The 18,149-nt window shown below is 35.4% G+C and overlaps 3 protein-coding genes across 5 annotated transcripts; 1 reads left to right on the top strand and 2 right to left on the bottom strand.

Moving 5' to 3' along the window:
- Positions 1-398: 398 nt before the first annotated feature.
- LOC100638947 (histone deacetylase 11-like) lies at positions 399-7,239 on the bottom strand. The gene is made up of 7 exons (XM_020001192.1): positions 6,906-7,239; positions 3,090-3,206; positions 2,938-2,980; positions 2,806-2,882; positions 2,692-2,754; positions 2,534-2,630; positions 399-556 (listed from the first exon to the last, which is right to left on the bottom strand). Exons 1-7 carry the CDS (start codon positions 7,191-7,193, stop codon positions 399-401), a joined length of 843 nt encoding a protein of 280 aa, XP_019856751.1. The 5' UTR covers positions 7,194-7,239.
- A 55-nt stretch (positions 7,240-7,294) lies between these two features.
- Positions 7,295-9,112, top strand: LOC100639416 (RIB43A-like with coiled-coils protein 2). Its single transcript, XM_003389296.2, has 10 exons — positions 7,295-7,473; positions 7,532-7,613; positions 7,659-7,738; positions 7,784-7,882; positions 7,933-8,036; positions 8,094-8,274; positions 8,321-8,460; positions 8,523-8,610; positions 8,658-8,824; positions 8,886-9,112. Exons 1-10 carry the CDS (start codon positions 7,357-7,359, stop codon positions 8,965-8,967), a joined length of 1,140 nt encoding a protein of 379 aa, XP_003389344.1. The 5' UTR covers positions 7,295-7,356; the 3' UTR covers positions 8,968-9,112.
- Positions 9,070-18,141, bottom strand: LOC100638820 (sporozoite surface protein 2-like). Of its 3 annotated transcripts, none has more exons than XM_020001197.1 (11): positions 17,780-18,141; positions 12,793-13,021; positions 11,715-11,750; positions 10,363-11,661; positions 10,002-10,244; positions 9,874-9,942; positions 9,781-9,825; positions 9,684-9,728; positions 9,482-9,556; positions 9,292-9,422; positions 9,070-9,244 (listed from the first exon to the last, which is right to left on the bottom strand). In XM_020001197.1, exons 1-11 carry the CDS (start codon positions 18,125-18,127, stop codon positions 9,197-9,199), a joined length of 2,568 nt encoding a protein of 855 aa, XP_019856756.1. In that variant the 5' UTR covers positions 18,128-18,141; the 3' UTR covers positions 9,070-9,196. The 3 variants fall into 3 exon arrangements, with proteins under 3 accessions (XP_019856756.1, XP_011406375.2, XP_019856755.1); XM_011408073.2 differs by having other exon boundaries at positions 9,070-9,249; positions 9,298-9,422; XM_020001196.1 differs by having other exon boundaries at positions 9,070-9,249; positions 9,298-9,422; positions 10,363-11,658.
- Between the last annotated feature and the right edge of the window lie 8 nt (positions 18,142-18,149).

Raw genomic sequence — 18,149 nt, 5'->3', positions numbered from 1 at the left:
ATGTATTTTAAAAGAAAACTGCATCATCAATAAAAAAATATATTGCTTAGACAAAAGGCAGAAAAACAGAATAATGGTCAGATAACTGAGCACAATGGTTGGAGAATATTTAATCTCAGTAGGCTTAGCTGAAGTTTGCCTAATTATGTTTACTGATAAAGAACAGCATGTTGCTTACAATAACATCACTTTCAGTTCTACTTTAAAGTTAAACAACAACACCATCTTCAATGCAAACAAGAAAAATTCTGTCCATACGCATCTGGAAGTGATATAACAAAGCTACTTCCATATGTAGTAAATGTAACAATCAACAAGGCATGAATAATAGTAAGTAGAGCATATGATTTTGTTTAAACAGATCAACAACAAGTTTCACATACAATGAAATATCAACATTAACTGTTATTCTTTTGGACAGGCAACGTACCAGCATTATAAACAACAATGTCAGGATGAAACTCATCAAGGGCTTCTGGAAGTTTTCTTCTGATGTGACGGAGGTATGTTTCATCCCCAGTATGTACATCCAATTCAATTTTCATATTAATAGCAGCTGCAAAATAACATACATGCATGTGAATTTCTATATTCATACAATAATAATTGCAACTAAATGGAACTAGCCACTACCATATAAGTGAATTTGTAATAGCTGTCTAGTAGTATGGTTATTTTAGTAATATTAATGCATTGTCTGTTAGATGTGGCAGAACAGAACTGCTCTATCCCCTCAATGAAATAAAATTTTCTTCATAAAATAAACACATTAAAATGAAATGAAGGTTGTAGATGAAGCTAGGTGGGCCCAGAAATACAGCACTACTACATGTACATGTAAGTGATAACAGAACTCTATTTAGGAAAATAGATATGACACATCAATGTATATGTACAACACAAACACTCTTATTTATCATTTTATTGCTGAAGCACAGACAAGGTCACCTAAATTTGCATAGCCGGATAATTTGGTGGTTCAAAATAAAACTGCCAATATTATAACCATCAATAATACATGTAATTGTACAATAATACATGTAATCGCAATGGGTCATGAACACATCACACTAAAAGAACTCTTAAATTTCAGTGAAGATTGTAGATAAGGAGCAGCTTTAAAAAATGAGAGTGCCTAATTTATGCAATTTTGATGAAAAAAATTCAAAGATTTAAGACAGGCAATTATTCTGGCTGCAATGGTAATAAATCCTCTTCTTGACTATAACAAAACATTCTGTTTATACCCATGTAAAAATAGCAACATCACTTACATGTATATGTACAGTGCTTCAGAATAACTAATGCTATTGACAGTCAAAATGTAGAGTTCAGGCAGGTTTACTAGGATTGACGTCATGTTGACGCTGAAATAGGATTTGGTTCTATTCTAGTGGAAAGCATGCATGTGTCAAAAGGTAAATCACCATTGCAACACTTTTGATCAAAAATTGATTGTACAATGGCCTATCATAATATTGTACATGTAAATTTGTCTTTTCTTTCCTAAAGGTGCCAAACCATGTACATGTATCCACCATGATCATAATTAACATAAAACTGCACATATTATACATGTACATGTATGGCAAGTATACGTGCACAGGTGCCTGTAGTTATAAATGTAAAAATTTATCTGTTACTTTGATTCACTAGGGTTGTGTTTACTGCAGAGAACAGTCAAGAAGTTTACTGCAACACAATAAACAGTAAACTATCTGTCAGTGAGCTAACGATACGTTTTTGTCAACTTGTCAAAATAAAGGAAGCATATAAAATAACGGGCTATAAGAATCTTATCTTTTGGGAATTAAGTACATTGTATAGTAGGCTGATTCACAATGCAAAGATAATCTATCATACATGTACATGTAAAGCATCAAGTGGAGAGTGGAAGTGCAATATAAACCAATGGCCAGAGTTAACTTATCTTAAGGATAGGAATAAAGTCCATCCTTATGCTTGGAATTATTGGTTACAATGTTAATAGTTGCAATCCATAAATTTTAACCATTTTAGCATTTGGCCTAATTTCATTAAAGTTAATGGTAAAATTATTAAACTTAATGGATGTTAATATACTACACTAAAGCAAAAGTTTTAAACACAAAGGTTGTGGTGTAGCCCTGACAAAAAATTCAAAAAGGCGATACTTAAATGATAGCCTTCAAACCAATACAACGTACATGTCACACAGAGATAGCATCTGAAGAATTCTACAATATCTTACTACATGGAAATTGATACTTGTTACAATAATGTAATGTAAGTGTATCTCATACATGTACATGTACATGTACCTACACGTACAGGTACCCAGTGCTGCATTATTTACATTAGTAATTGCTACAAAATAGGATTAACAACACATGCCTTCAGGTCCAATACACAAAGAGTTATTATAATAAACACAAGCAGGAAAGGGTGGCTTAACTATACTACAGTAGGTCAGCATGTAATTCCTTAAGGATGATGCTCTGTAAACAATGTATTGTTGAGGAAAGTGTGCACTGACTTCTGGTCATGTACTTACATTTTGCTTTAATATCATTAGGATAAATCCAACGATTGTACATGTCCATAATGTACACTTTATCATCATCCATAAAGTCCCTTTCATGTCCATTGCCCTATGTGTACACATAAAAACAAAAAGTGCATGTGCATTGAACTTTTAGTTAAACACATTACTTGATGAGCATCAAAGTCTACTATCATGACTTTTTTTACATCAGGAACACGTTGAAAAAGAAACTATAATAATATACAGCATCATATGCATGTCACAAAAAAATAAGCTGATACCCTAATAGAGAGAGTAATGTCAGCATATGCACAAAAGCCCCCTCCTTCTCCACTGCAACAGTGATGGAATCCCCCTCCTGTTCAAAAGTATGTTGTTGAAAATTAAGGTTTAGAATAAATCAATAAACGTACCAATGTTGATGGCCCAGCCTCTTTCCATTGCTAGTTTACCAGCCTAGTAAGGTACATGTAAATTATATGTATTTAAATTGGTTAAAATATGTAGGATATTTACTACATACATGTAGTATATGCATGTTATTACTTCACTAAATCTTGCGTACCAAAATTGTTCCTCCTGTCTGATATCGGAAAGGTCGTAGCATTTTATTCTGAACTATATAATTTGGTACAATAGCGAGGGGGGGTACTTCAACAACCATTGCAACATTTGTACTACTCTAAAAGAATGATAATGAGAAAAATTAACACATGCAAATGCAAAAAAAAGCCATCATTGCACTGTTTTGTTCTACAAATAATACAATACAATAAAATTGTTGTGCCTAAAAATGATATCCTCATTATTAGCATAATACATCCGAAGAACAAATTTTATTGACATACATGAACATGTAAATGTCATTAACCCTTCAACTCCAAAAATTAATTGTAGCAGCTATACTCACACAGTCAAAATTAATTTTGATAAAAAACAAATTTCTGGTAGAACTAGCTTAGCAATGCGTATCTCTCAAGATCTTGTCATCCTTAGATAGAAGAATCATTTTAATAAATGAAGCAGCATAACGCAATGGAGTGTCTATTGTAAAGATACTCCTGTTTTTCTGAACTACATGTACATGGACTTGGCGAAGCAAAAGAGAGTTCTATCATGTTAAGTAGCAAGGACCTAGTAGGTAGGATATAAAAGAATGAACAGGTACTGAAGATGCTTCAAGTGGAAACACTACTGTGACTCTGTCACAGCCATGGTTGCTAAGCCATTGCTAAGCAAAATGTGGCCACACCCAACACAATTCTTTATTAAAATATAAGGCAAAATAGCTCTCTGGAGTTGTTCACCTTTTCTGCTCATTTCTAAAAAATTTCCAAAAAGCAAGTCTAAACATTTTATTTTTGTTCTTATATCATTTTCTAGATAGCTTACAGTACCTCAGCCACTGATCGCTTTTAATAGATTCTGCGGTTTGACTCGCGCTGCTGTAATTTTCTACAATTATACTGTGTTTTGAGTCTTTGACAATGTTATACATATAGTCAGTTTCATTTGAGTTGCCACAGGAAGTAAATCAATGTTTGCATCACAAAACGTCATTCCTAGCCACACCCAAAATGGTGGCAAAGTGCAAGCAAACTCTTTCATTGAGCGTTTCTTCTCCTCTAAGACCTTTTATTGTCTATTTTATCCTTACTTTGGATACTACTACCTTTCATTATCACTGGCTAAACTTTTTTCTGTCACAAAGACCTCCTGACAAAGACCTCCAATAAGGAAGATAACAACCTAGGTTGAGGGTGATGAAGAAAAACGGCGATCAAGAAGGCTGTGGACAGGTATAGCAGTTTTTTCCAGTAGTACAGACTGCTAGTTGAATGCCTGCTTCTTTAGAGGACCTTATCTGTCTGCTTTTATTTTATACAATAAAAAACATTAATTTTCTTAAAATAATAATGATATGCAAATTATATTCACGAGTGTGACGTAGCGTAAACATAATGATTCATCATGGCGGCTCCCTTTGAACTAGAGCGGAAGAACCCATTCAGAACCTTCCAGAGAACCTAGAGACTCAAAAATTGATACAGATTTTCGGAAGAACCCGTTATGCAACTATATCAAGTTTCAGGTTGCTAACATTAGTAATAAAAAAGTTATAAGGGGTGGTGCTTGGGCAACTCAACTGAAACCGACTATATATTAGACAGATGAAAGAGAAGTTATTTAAGCTATCTAGAATGGTATGCTTTTTCCAATCTCACTTCAAAAACAAGCGTAACAGGGTAAAAAATATTCCTATAATTGATTTCACCACCTTGCAAGTACAACTTGGTCATTATTAAGACTTATAGAGGTTCTCTCTACCTTATAATGCTTCTAGAGAAGTGTTTAGACAGTATCTCTATGCTCTCTCTTGCTGTTAGAAAGCTCTTAACTTTGTCCCATGTGAAAGCCGCCATTTTGTTTGCCGTGACCACACCCACTCAAGTAAAGGAGCGTGGGCGGGTGGTTGCTAAGGCTTGTTATTTCTCCAATACAACGTGTATAGAAGAAATGTAAGTGTGGACATACAAATAAATAAATATATATATATACATAGCGCGATGGTGAATTCAATTATAGGAACGACCTGGGGGCTTCGCCCCCAGGTCGTTAATAAATACAATAACAAAATTAATTAATAATAAAACGAGACACCAAAGGTGCGTGGCCTCGCCCCTAAAGCTGTTTGGGAGGTGTTCGGCTTAGCTAGCCTAAGCCAGTATACTATATTTATACTTATTGCACTCATACATCATGGGTTACTTTCAAAACCATAGCTTTTGTTGTGGCCACTATCTATCAAAAACATACTATGCAAAAAATTTAGAAAGTGTGCTCTTGAGGCCAAGGGATTATCATAACAGCTAGCTTCCTAGCTGCAGTTACACTTGCTCTTGCATGCTTGCAGAAGTGGCAAGCTGCTCCAGGGCCCAGGCTCCAGCAACTTCCACTTTGGAGGCGTGGCATTAATTATCAATAATGTAGCAACTAGCAAGACCATGTGAGTAGGAAGCTGCAGATTTTTTTCTCTTCTTCTAAGCGCTATATAATGTTATAATGGCACAAATACTGTTGCCTAGATAGATTGAGTGACTTAAGAGAGTTTATGATCCTTAGACTAGCAAACTACAGCTACAGCACTTTACTCGGGATAAAATTCCAGTAGCTATAACAAGGGTGTATCTAGAAATTGGAGAAGAGGAATGCTGAGGGTGCGCGAAGCGCGCTGCAATTTTGGCTCACCCCTTTTTGCGGCGGTAAAACGGCATTTTCCTTAATTTTCGTGAATTACGGGTGGGGTCAAAATAATTTCAAGCATAGTGGTACTTCTTACGACTTCTGATCGCTCCTTAAAGCACTGGAAACTACTGAAATCATGATCAGGGGGCTAGATAACTTTGTTAAGAGGCTTGGTAGTGATTCAAAAGTCCAGGATTGGAGTAATTTTTTTCTGAGCCCAGCCATGAGGGTGGTGCTCAAGGCTCCCTCAGCCCCTGCTGGATATGCCCCTGGTATAACTCACCAACAAGAAAGATTTAAAGAGTTCCACACATATTAAATGAATAACTAGTCTTGATCTACTGGGAAATAGTCTCATTTACCTCCAGAGTACTACCGCTATTGCTAGGTATTTTCTCGTGAGTTAAAAAGCTTGTACTACATGTACCTAGAGCTGCTCTCTAAACATCTCGAAGCAGTAAAGCAAGACTTTTCCTAACAGAAGAGAAGCTCTAACAGATTTAGAGCATGCGATTGTAAAGATATACATTCTCAAAGACAAAATATAGCACACAGAATGAATGAATGACAGACAGACAAGCTGAGTACCTAGTCCTCGCCTACACAAAGCTGGGTGAGGCCAATAACAATAACGTACATATACGTCTATTGTACTACACCTACACATGCTACACATGTTAATGATGCTAAAGTACATCTATCGGTGCTAAAGGGTTAAAAAGATACACATGCACATGTATTCTTAATTATGTGTTTTGGGATACTATAATAGAACAAACTCAGATGTAATGTATATGAGTATACATATACATGTACATACAAACAAAACCACTCCACAAGTAATGGATTCACCCAAAATTTTTTTGACACACCAACTTAGCACCCTTCTTTGTGCCAAACTTTTGCTACAAATGTAGTTGGTATTCTTCTCTATGCTCAAATGAAAATTTAAACCCATAAAATGGCAGGAGTAGATCTTTCACAAAACAAACTTTGCACTTCAATAACTACATAATTTTGACATTCCAAAAAGGAATCCACTATCATATACATGTACATTACGTATAGATGTAAATGTCACTAGATTTATGTACATGTACATACATTATTATAGACTTATTGTAATAAACCATACCTTAAGACTCTCTAAATACTCTTGTGTATGAACAACCAGGAGATCGCTTACTGAGGCTTCATTAGGTTGCACTATATCTTCCAGGCCCTTCAACATATTCTTTTCATTCAATAATTGATACACTCGTTTCCATTTAGTACTGTCGAATGGATGAATAGTCTCTAACTTCCAGAATGAAATATCATAATCAGGAGAGTACAGTATGGGCCACTTGTGTCGATCAACATCAATGTAGAGCTTGGAGTCCTCACCCGAATTATCTTCAGGAACAGTTGGTGAGTTTCCCATCTTTCAGCCTAGCCAATTGCTAATGAGCCGATTGGAGGGCGGGGCCACAGTTAATGCTGAGTTTGCATTTTTTTCAGTCTTGATACCCAAAATTCGGTTCCCATTCTGTTACCATAGTAACGTCTACAAATAGACAGACAATACGAAGTCAGAGTAGTTGATCATGTACAAGTTAGACTTACCTTTGGACACTCGTGAGTCTTTCGCGATCGAAAGACGCAAGAACATGGAGAGAAATAGGCAAGCTCGGATTTTCAATGCTAAAGAGAGAACCATTGGTGTAAGTCACAATGAAAAGTGCAATGTTTTAGTGTGAGTCTACATGTATACACATGTAGGTTGATATCAAAGAGTTAGACAAACAGGTAAATGAAAAGAAAGAAAGGAAAAACCTTGAAAAAGAGCACTCTGCAGCCTTTGGTAATAGTCGAAAACTTGTGTTGAAAATATTTTACAATTTGTAAGGTGAGGAGATGATACGTAATTCTAAGGTAGCTGAAATTTTACAAGAACGGAAGGAAAAGGAGGCAAAAGAAATCAATGCTGTAAGCCATTATTATTTTAGTTTAATTTGAGGCATGTGTGTATAGTCATTAGTGGAGTATTGGCAAGAGAATCAAAGACCACAGGATAGACGAGAATATGATTTGAATGATCATGACAGCAAACTGAAAGATCTTCCTGCAAGAGTAAAGAAACAAGGCTGAATAATTTATTAACTGACTAAGTAATTTTTTAGGTTTCAGATAGTGATCCAAGAAATACTGTTTCAGGAATGCAGACTTTTTCAGGTGAAGATCTTGATCATCAGAAAAGAAAAGGTCTCCAACATGAACAAATGAGGTTGCTGAATACACATACATGTAGTTTAATTTTAATGTCTTTGAATGACTGTTTTAGGGATTGGTTAAGTCAACAAATGGAAGAAAAGAGACGTCTTTCTATGGAGAAAAAGAAAGCAGATCACTTGTATGACGTGAAGGCTATCGAAATTGATGAAAGAGCTCAGGAATTACTTAAAGCTGATGAAATTACTCGTAGAACTTTGAATGTTGCTATAAAGGAATACAATCAAGCCCTAGTAAAATTTATTGATGTTATTATCATTTCCATTAACTCTTCTATAGGCCAAAGAAAGAGAAGCTCATAAACAACAGAGTTTGATTCAAGAAATTGATGATAATTTTACTGAAATTAGGAACAATGTTAGTGGTGATATCTTAACTGAAAATCCTTCAGTTGCCCAAAGTGCCCTTGGGCAACAAAGGTACAAATATAACTACATGTTTTTATACAAAATTCATGGCATTTATTATAAATTTTGCACAGAGTTATTCCTGATAGATGGAAAGGAATGAGCCAGAGTGACATGGATAAAGTGCGGCAGACACAGGCTGAACAAAGGGAAGAGAAAAAAGTACAGAAATTGCTTGCTTTGTAATCAGATTAATTGTCGATGTCTAGCATATTAAAATGGAAGAGAAAAGGTTAGAAGAGGAATGGGACAGAAGGCGAGTGGCTGAAGCCAAAGCTGGACTTGTCCTAGAAGCACAAGAAAGGCAAGCAAGAAAACAATTGGCTGAAGAACATGCAGAGCAAAACAAACTCCTGGCAGCAGAACAACGAGCCAAGTAATGATTACTTTGTAATGTACATATAAGGCATATACATGTATGTATTCCTCTCCTGCAGGCAAGATATCATCAACCAAGAGGTTTATGTTAACACCCTCAGTGACAATTATTTTACTCAGTTCGGGACATCTAGTCGTTGATAGAAGAACTACTTTTGATGTAAACTACAGCACATTACTTTAGTGAACTCAATTTGTCAAAGGCATAAACGTTTTAAGTAGACGATTGGCACAATAACATTATTAAAAAGTTTCATAAAAGAACCATTCAAAAATCACTTCAAAATACCTTTGCAACACATACATGCAATAAACACAATGTCAACAAAGTTAATGATCTGGCTGTTATTGCTGGCTGAGAGGTCGATAATTATTCTTTCGGCGTCCTTTTCCAGCTATCTGACCTGTAAGACTTTCTCTGAGCTGCCAAGTAAAAGGAATTATCTTTAAGCAACTTGTAATTACCTTTACCTTCTTACGATTATGCACAAAGAAGTATCCAACTATTGCAATCACACTTACAATAAGAAAAATACTAACAAAATGCCAGGTACCATATCCATGATACTCATCGTCAATAGACATCTCTTCAGTAGCTAAAAATACAATGTAGTAGAATTAAAATTAAAACATAGGCATCTTGTTTTTTTTTTACTAGGATTAGTTGACTTTTGAGACGTAGGTTTTGTAGAAGGAGTATCAGAGTCGGCATGAAATTTTGACTTTTCATCTAAATGTACAGGAACACATGGACAATAAAAATACAATAATTACATGTAATAACATCACAACTACATGTAAGTGGATGTTGTGACACTTTTACATGTACCTAACATAACAATAATAAATAGCTTTACTTTCATTTGGAAGAGGTTCTTGAAAGTCCTTATTTCCTTTCTCACCTATGTACATGTACATGTAATAGCATAATTTTGATAATCGGCACTACTGTACTTTCATCATTTGAAAAAGAATCAAAATTCTGAAAGGAATCAGCATCTGGTACATAATAGATAGAATAATAAATGAGATACACGAAATACTTACTATTCTTATCCTCTAGTGCAGCATTCATTTGATTAGCTTCAGCACCCTCGGAAAATGAAGTCAGAGTATCTAAAACAAATAATACATGTAGCAACTACATGTATATACAGGCAGAAAATAAATCATACCATCCTCTTGTTCTTTCTTAACATCCACAAAAGCATCATCATTTTTTCTATTGCCATCTTTACCTTCCTTGTTTTGCTCCAAATTGTCTTCAATGCTTTGCTTTTCTTTATCAATTACAATATCACTATTGGTCTCACCGGGTAGATCATCTTTTGTCTGGCCTTCTTGCAGATCATTTGCTTCAGTGCCACTTGGCTTTGTTCCACTTTCAGATTTTTTGCCACTTTTATCAAGTTCCTCACCTAAGGTAAAAGCATCCAGAGAAGAATAAAAAAATATACAAAATTGGAAACAAAACAATTATACAGCAATCATTCGTAAGCACATGTAAACACATACATGCATCTGTACTTTGAATACCTTTTTTGGTACTACTCTTTTCTCCACCCAAATCCGGTGGCAATGGTCCTTTGTTTTCAGGATCTACAGGAAAGTGCACTATATGTGTCTTGTTGAATTGGTTGCTGACAACATCTTCATCACTTTTTCCTTGATTCTGGGGGCCAGATTTTTCCAAAGGATTCCTTTGATTCTGTATATTATCTTCTGTAACTTTGGGATTATGAAAATTTGCACTTGAATTAGAAGATCCAACTGGAGTGTTTTGATTGGGTCTACTTCCTCCAGGATTCAATGTAGAGGCACCTTGAGTCCCTTGATTTTGACTCTGTTTACTCGGATGTGGAGCAGGCTGACCAGTAACATTTTGTTTACGACCCATTGGATACTGAAAAGGCCCTCCAGGAATATTTTGATTATTTTGAGCTGGATACTGAAGAGGCTGTCCAGGGTTAATTTGATTACGTCCTGTTGAATACAAATTAGGCTGTCCAGGAAAACTTGGATTACGTCCTTTTCCATATGAATCAGGTCGTCGAGGAATATTTGGGTTACGTTCTGTTGCATACAAATTAGGCTGTCCAGGAATATTCGGATTGCGTCCTGTTTGAAACCCATTAGCTTGTCCAGGAATACTTGGATTGCGTCCTATTGGATACAAATTAGGCTGTCCAGGAATATTAAGATTGCGCCCTGTTGGATACCATTTAGGCTGTCCAGAAAAATTTGGATTGCGTCCTGTTTGAAACCCATTAGGTTGTCCAGGAATATTTGGATTACGTTCTGTTGGATACAAATAAGGCTGTCCAGGGATATTTGGATTGCGCCCTGCTGGATACCAATTAGGTTGTCCAGGACTATTTGGATTCTGTCCTGTTGAATACAAATTAGGCTGACCAGGAATATTAGGATTGCGTTCTGTTGGATACCATTTAGGTTGTCCAGGAACATTCGGATTGCGTCCTGGTGGATACAAATTAGGCTGTCCAGGAATATTTGGACTGCGCCTTGCTGAATATGTAGATGATGACTTTTTGTTTGGATCACTGACTTGTTGATATAAATTGGTTTGCTCTGTGCCAAGTTGCTGGCCTTGGCCACCAGAAGGCCTTTGAGAGGGAACATTTTTGTCTGGAGATGAAAAACGCTTATTAGAATTATGGTCTCCTGTAATCTTAGGAAGTTGCTTTGAAGTAGTTCCTTTGGTGCTATTAAACTGAGTTTTTGAGGAACCAGTACCATTTTCTGTTTTAGGAAGGCCGTTACTATTGATAGTGACTCCTGTCGAAAGGCTTCTTGTTTCATTGACTGCAGCAGCTTCTTTATTAATAAAAATCATAACTATAGATCTACAATACATGTATGTATCTTACCACTGTCAGAATGAGATCGATTTGCACTGCTTTTGTCTGAATTAAAAAATAAAAGAGAAAAATTGAACATAATTACAAGAAGAATGTAAAACATTAAGGGGTAAGCCTAAGCAAGCAACTCGTGCATGTCCTGTATGACCATCCTTCATCAAAACAGTTGATTATCTTGCTTAAAAACATAAATTTTTCTCCATCACTGACTTCATCACTAAAGAATCTCTGCAGCAAACAAAGTACATGTAACCTTGTTTATATATGTAGCATTAAAAAGCTAGAAGCATGCAGTTGCTAAGAAATCATATTTTGAAGTACAGCAGAGCCCAATGCTAAGTTAATGAATGGTGCTACCAATTCAAAATACTGCCAATGCTTTAAATGTGCTTACAAGCACTATCAAAGCAAAGTGATAGAGCACAAGCACAAGCATTTGTGCTTTAATGAGATTAAGTGCTTGAGAGCATTGGAAGCACTTGTAAAAATGTGCTTAAAGAATTTTTAAGCACAAGCACTCAAGTGCTTGCCATATCCCTGTTTGAAGTACAATGTACATGTATATCGTACATGTACATGTACATCTACTTTGTTAACATTCCTTGCTGCTAAAGAACAGGGACATGGCAAAGCAGAAATTAGCTGCACATGCAGGTTTCATATTGCATTGAACTCATCAGAGTCCTTTATTATAAGAAAAAGATTGTATACATGCATTCCCCAACTTTCCTTACTGCTAGAGAAGTCTTTGGACAGAAAAAGAGCCTTATCTATGCTGACTGTTTCCTGCAAAATAGGCTCGGAATTGCTGATAACTGCCACTTTATTTCATGTGACCACATTTTCTTCCAAAAAGACTACAATATTGAACTTTAGATGACTAGCCAGTACAAACAGACATTTTCTTAATTGCTTTTGCACTTAGGGCTTGCTCAGGCTCGCCCCAATAAAAAAAGGTACATTATACATGTATTATCAACATCAAAACAATAGAATATAAATATTTGTTACACAAACTCTTGCAATTGTAATGCCATACATGAATGAAAAATCAGATTTTAATTTACTACACTTCAACAAAATGTACCTGTAATAGAAGAAGATTTAGCCATTGAAAAAGCTTTACCAAGTTCAACAACTGTGTCACACAACACAGTTTTCCTTCCTCCACAGATGCCATTACAATTTACTCTATCTAGAGTAGATAATATCTCAAGTGCAGAACGATAACCATCAGGCAGCAATAATGAGGAAGATAGATTAATTAACTTCTTAATATCTGGAACATTTTGATCTATGCTACGTTGACAATAATCCTAAAAGAAAAACAGAGCTGAAGACTGAAGAGTACAACCTAGGACAATTGATGCAAGTACATGTACTGTACAAACTACAAAGAACATAAAAATTAAAAAATTGTACATACATGTATGCTGTACATTAAGCATAACATGTATATTACACAGTATTATAAACTTTAATGATACAAAAACTTATCATTATTTATCACAAAGACATTCAGATTGCAATAAAATATCATAAACAGGGTTCTGCCAAGAAAAAAAATACAGGTGGCTGGAGACTATAATATTGTTTCTTTTAAATTTATGCACATGTACACGTACCAAACTAATAGACTACAATGTCATGCTTTATGTATGGTTATTAGTATCTATTGCATGGTTGGTCTAAGTGATGAACTGGTTGGTTCATTTGTTGAGTTGGTTTTGCCGAACACCCCCGACAACCATAGGCAGGACTATGTATACATGTAGTATAGCTAAAATTTAATGATTGAGGCTTTCCTTTAACAAAAGTATCATGGTAATGTTCAACTACATGTGATTGTACTCATGAAAATAATCATTACAAACAGTGCACATTTGTATGGCAGTAAAGGAGAGCCTTCTTACTCCTTTTGCTTCAACACATTTAATCATTTCAGTCATTTTCACATACATGTATGACATTAACTATGACATGATTTAATTAATTTTTATTAGGCAATAATATTTCATATCTTATTTACATGTACAGTACATGCAGTACTGCCAAAAAATACTGTAATACTTACTAAAACCAATATCACGAGTTCATGACAAAGCATTACTTAGCAGAGAAATTAAGCTAAAAAGAAATTAATACTGGTAGCTCAAAATGAAACTGCAAAATATTAAAACGTTAATGTCATGGGCATACATGTACATCAACGTAAATGTTTTACACATACATGTATATGTACATGTATGTAAGTTACCGGTACACATGAACATGAGATAAATGAAAACAAGCACTTTAGAAGTACTTGCATGTGAAACTCAAGGAAATTAGGGTTATAACATAGAGAACAAGGTCACAAAATTAAGTCACTACAAATAAAATCTAGGCAAAGTCTTTGACTTCTAAGCTCTTACTGAAAAGCATGAAAATGCTATAGGACACATGCCCTCATTAGAAGAAAATACATGTATATGTAAGTGCAGATGTACCATACAAGTAGTATTTTTGCAGTGTGTGAGCAATAAAATTACATACTTTAAGTTAAATTTACACAACTATAAACACAAAATAAACAGATAACCTTATATACATGTACAAGTACAATACAGGATCTACACATACTTGTACATGAAATATTTTCACGAAAGTAAACTGGCTACTGAAATGTACACTACATGAATGCATGATATAACTTTAATGTGTATGTCAAGAGGTCATGCAAGCAAATGTACAAAAATGGCTGCGTGCAAAAGTACAACTACACGTAACTACATGTACTACAAGTACAATATTACAACATGTGCTACAACTAACAACTAACAATAAACATGTACATGTACCGTATATCCTTAAATAGAAGCCGCATTTGGGTGGTACTGTAGGTACATACATTACAAATACACATGTACCATTGCAAGATATCTATGTGGCCCATTAATTTCGCGGGTCCAACAAAAGTCAATATTATGACCTAAAGACTATAAGGACAAGGGTTGGAGGAGAGTTTCCAATAGGGCAGGGTTACTACAGGTACTGCATAACAAATAACCAGACAATTATTAGCGTGTGTACTTATTGTAGCAATTTCCATGATACTGGCATTTGGCTGGTGCTTAATTTAGCGTTTTGATCATTTTGGTATTAATAACTACTAAAAGAATGTAAAACATGCAAGAGGCGAGCCTAAGCAAGCTATAGACTATGTGCTGTGATCTACATGTACAGTATAAACAAGCAAAGCAATTGCACAAGTCTAAATACAGTAGATCTTGTTGCATTAATCTTGCTTAAATTGCTTAATTCATCACTGACTCTGGAGCCATTGACATGTAAAGTGATCTTGCTTACAGTTAGAAGTAGTCACTGAACGAAGAAGATTGTCATTTGCTTTGTTAACCTAAGCTAACTGCTACAGAAGTCTTTGGAAAGCAGTTTAGTATTATCTTGCTGAACGTTTGCTGCAAATAAGCTCAGACATGCTGACGGTGGCCATTTTATTCATTGTGACTACATCTGCTTTCAATGAAGTTATTACTAGGGCTAATCACAAATTACAGTTAGCGCGGACTTAAGTTAGCAATTTTTAAAAAATCACTAAGATTTGCTAAATTAAATACCCACAAACAATTGTCTCCTTAAGGTATAACCCATATCCAGCAACAATTACTGGTGCATTTCAATTTTCTTCAGAAGTCACAATTACTGAATAACATTAACAAAATTGCAGTAATTTAAAGACTTAGATAATTATGAATTCTCATATTCAGCAGGGTATCATAGTCACTTATTTATACACACTATTATAAACTGGTACAAGTACAATGTACATGTACATGTATTACAGCATGAAAGCGTGTGGAAACTATTATCTATAAGTTCCTAACACACTGATACATGTAATTGGGATAGAGTCGAGTCCAATTACACATACATGTACATGTATGCATGTCAGTGTGTTTGGAATTTACAGAAGTCAATAGTTTCCACCTTGTGGTACTTGCTGGTACTAAGCAGCTGGATTGTCATTCTGTTAACAAAATTAATTCAAAAAAATAGATCCTTTTGACTGAGCACTCCAGAGCCATATTTTTTCTACTGCCTTGTTAAGTTAATTCCTGTCATCTAATGATGCTCTTGTAGCATTTATTTTATGCTCTTGTAGCATCTATTGGCAACAAAAGCTGGGAACTGTAAAACCAGGTGACCAGTCCCCAAGTGAGAGCTCGTGTTTCACTCCCCAAGGCCATATTTTGGTAAAAAAACATAATGAATAAAGAAATAAAAGACAGATTTCTGTTCTCACTTCTTTGTGAATACAGCTGCTCAAAGTTTGCGATACCTGTAGACACTGAGAAGAACTCATGTGGCACTAGGGAAAGCAGTAGCAACCAAATTCTCTTAGCTAGTTTTAAAACAGTTTTGCGCTGACTCTTACTGTCAATATATAGAGCTAAAGATGCTAAATAAATTTCAGCTTTTCTTCTTTGGGAAAAAAAGCCATGGGACATGAAAAAGCTATGTCCCATGGCTTTTTCAAACTGCTTGCTATAGTTATCACAAAACAAGTAACACATAACACTCAGCTTCGCACCATATGTACATGTACATGTGTACTTCATTTTAAAGCAGTACATGTAAAAGCTTTATACAAGATTATATTACACACAAAAATAAATGTACATAACGTAAAAGTAAAATACTTTAATACTTTTATTACTTAATTTCTAAATTTTAACTTGTTTTTAATGTTACGGTTTACATGTAAGCTACTAGAAATTAATATAACTAAAAAAATTACTACCTTTCGTAAAATTAAAGTCACCTTAAAATATTCCACTTTTATGGTAAATAGAAAGCTCCAATAACAGTGGCAAGAGTAAGGAAATCAGGCAAACATCGTTACACTACTAATACCACACTGATTAATGATTACCACAACTAGCATTACAGTAGTCTGGTCACGCCCCTTCAGCAAAAAGGAAAGGGTTTGGTGACACTGCTACAGAATTTGTTGCACTGTGCACAAATCTTGGGCACTAATCAGGTTACTACACTCACATGGAAGTAACTTAGTGACATGACCTGTTCAAAATGGCTGCAAGTATGACTATCAAACCTGCTATTGATATGATGATTCCTGGCAAAGGAACAAAACTAACTTTAGATGAAGTAGCAGAAGAATAAAATGATATCTCATGTGAAACTTGGTTAAAAAGTACACGGGTTTCTGTTATCATCCCAAAGATGCTGCCCTTCAATTTACTAGAACTTTGATCATTGCTTCTTGCCTATTATTACTGTAGCTCTCCTCACTTAAGGAGGCTTACAAGTCCAGAAAAAAGCCTCAAAAGAAAGGTTATCACGCGACAGTCATGTGATTATAATACTTAATAACTAAAAATAACTACTAATTATTGCATTCCTTTTTGCAACAAATTCTGAAGCAGTGTCACCAGACCATTCTCTCTTCTTGGCAAAGGGACATGATCCGACTAGCATTACAGGTGCATTTACATTAGACCAGTTGGTACTAAGTATATTCATAGAAGTTGAAGCATATTCATCGTGATACCGTACATAAAGTAAAACTTTCCTACCGCCATTTTCAAGTCTTAGTTACTAAGAGCAGAATGGGAGAAAGCAATATCTTTGCTTCTATAGGTCCTAGTGGCACTTATTAAAGCCCATGAGCCAAATCTAGACACTGGATGATGGTCAGTACGCAATAGCAAGATTGCTTTAATGAATAAATACAGCAGTCTTTAGAGAATAAGCTCTTTTCACGATGGCTCCATAGACATCCATTGGAAGTAGGACTCCAAAATGGTGGCAGGAAAAATTTACTTTATTTACGGTATCATGATGAATAGACTTAAAATTCTATTAATATGTACTAGCACCAACTGGCCTATAAGGCATTAGGCCAATACAGCATCAATTTTTAAGAAAAAATATGGGTGGATTGACATTTTATGAATGCATAATTACACTAGAGTTGAACTAATTCAACTCCAGCATAAGAGGAATAAAATCAGGCCTAGACGGTGAGATTATTGAAGTTTACCATAACTCACCTCTTCTGAACTTGTAAATTTAGCCAGTAAACAAATTTCTCGTAGAAGGCTCCCAGTTTCTCCAACTTTTACCAACTCCAAAAAACCAACACAAACCTTGTGAGCAAAACCATCTCCTACAGTACTGGTTAGAACATCATCATCCTCAAAGAACGACTCAAATAAGTGAGACAGGGAACACCTGTGATTACTTAAAAGAGAGGTAACCTTCACAGTTTTCCCATCCAAAACAACACTGGATGAACACTCTTCAGCAGCAAGTGGGGCAGAAAGGACATGACCAAGCACAGCCAACAGGAAGAAAAGATATACCATGACAAGGGTACCTGAGGGTGGTTGGAATTGCATGCGCTATGCAGGGAAGAGTCGT

The sequence above is a fragment of the Amphimedon queenslandica genome, unplaced genomic scaffold (assembly GCF_000090795.2).
Source record: "Amphimedon queenslandica unplaced genomic scaffold, v1.1 AMPQUscaffold_13103, whole genome shotgun sequence".
NCBI lineage: Eukaryota > Metazoa > Porifera > Demospongiae > Haplosclerida > Niphatidae > Amphimedon > Amphimedon queenslandica.
Note: the sequence above shows the minus strand (reverse complement) of the source record. Positions and strands in the feature narration are given on the sequence as shown.

Coding starts and splice junctions, on each gene's coding strand:
- LOC100638947 (XM_020001192.1), bottom strand. CDS start 7,193: ATGGGAAACTCACCAACTGTTCCTGAAGATAATTCGGGTGAGGACTCC. Junction 3,207..6,905: donor AGTATTTAGAGAGTCTTAAG/GTATGGTTTATT, acceptor TCATTCTTTTAG/AGTAGTACAAATGTTGCAAT. Junction 2,755..2,805: donor ACATTACTCTCTCTATTAGG/GTATCAGCTTAT, acceptor ATATTATTATAG/TTTCTTTTTCAACGTGTTCC.
- LOC100639416 (XM_003389296.2), top strand. CDS start 7,357: ATGTACAAGTTAGACTTACCTTTGGACACTCGTGAGTCTTTCGCGATC. Junction 8,037..8,093: donor CTCCAACATGAACAAATGAG/GTTGCTGAATAC, acceptor TGACTGTTTTAG/GGATTGGTTAAGTCAACAAA. Junction 8,611..8,657: donor AACAAAGGGAAGAGAAAAAA/GTACAGAAATTG, acceptor GTCGATGTCTAG/CATATTAAAATGGAAGAGAA.
- LOC100638820 (XM_011408073.2), bottom strand. CDS start 18,127: ATGCAATTCCAACCACCCTCAGGTACCCTTGTCATGGTATATCTTTTC. Junction 11,751..12,792: donor TAAATCTTCTTCTATTACAG/GTACATTTTGTT, acceptor TTTTTAATTCAG/ACAAAAGCAGTGCAAATCGA. Junction 11,662..11,714: donor TCGATCTCATTCTGACAGTG/GTAAGATACATA, acceptor TTATTAATAAAG/AAGCTGCTGCAGTCAATGAA.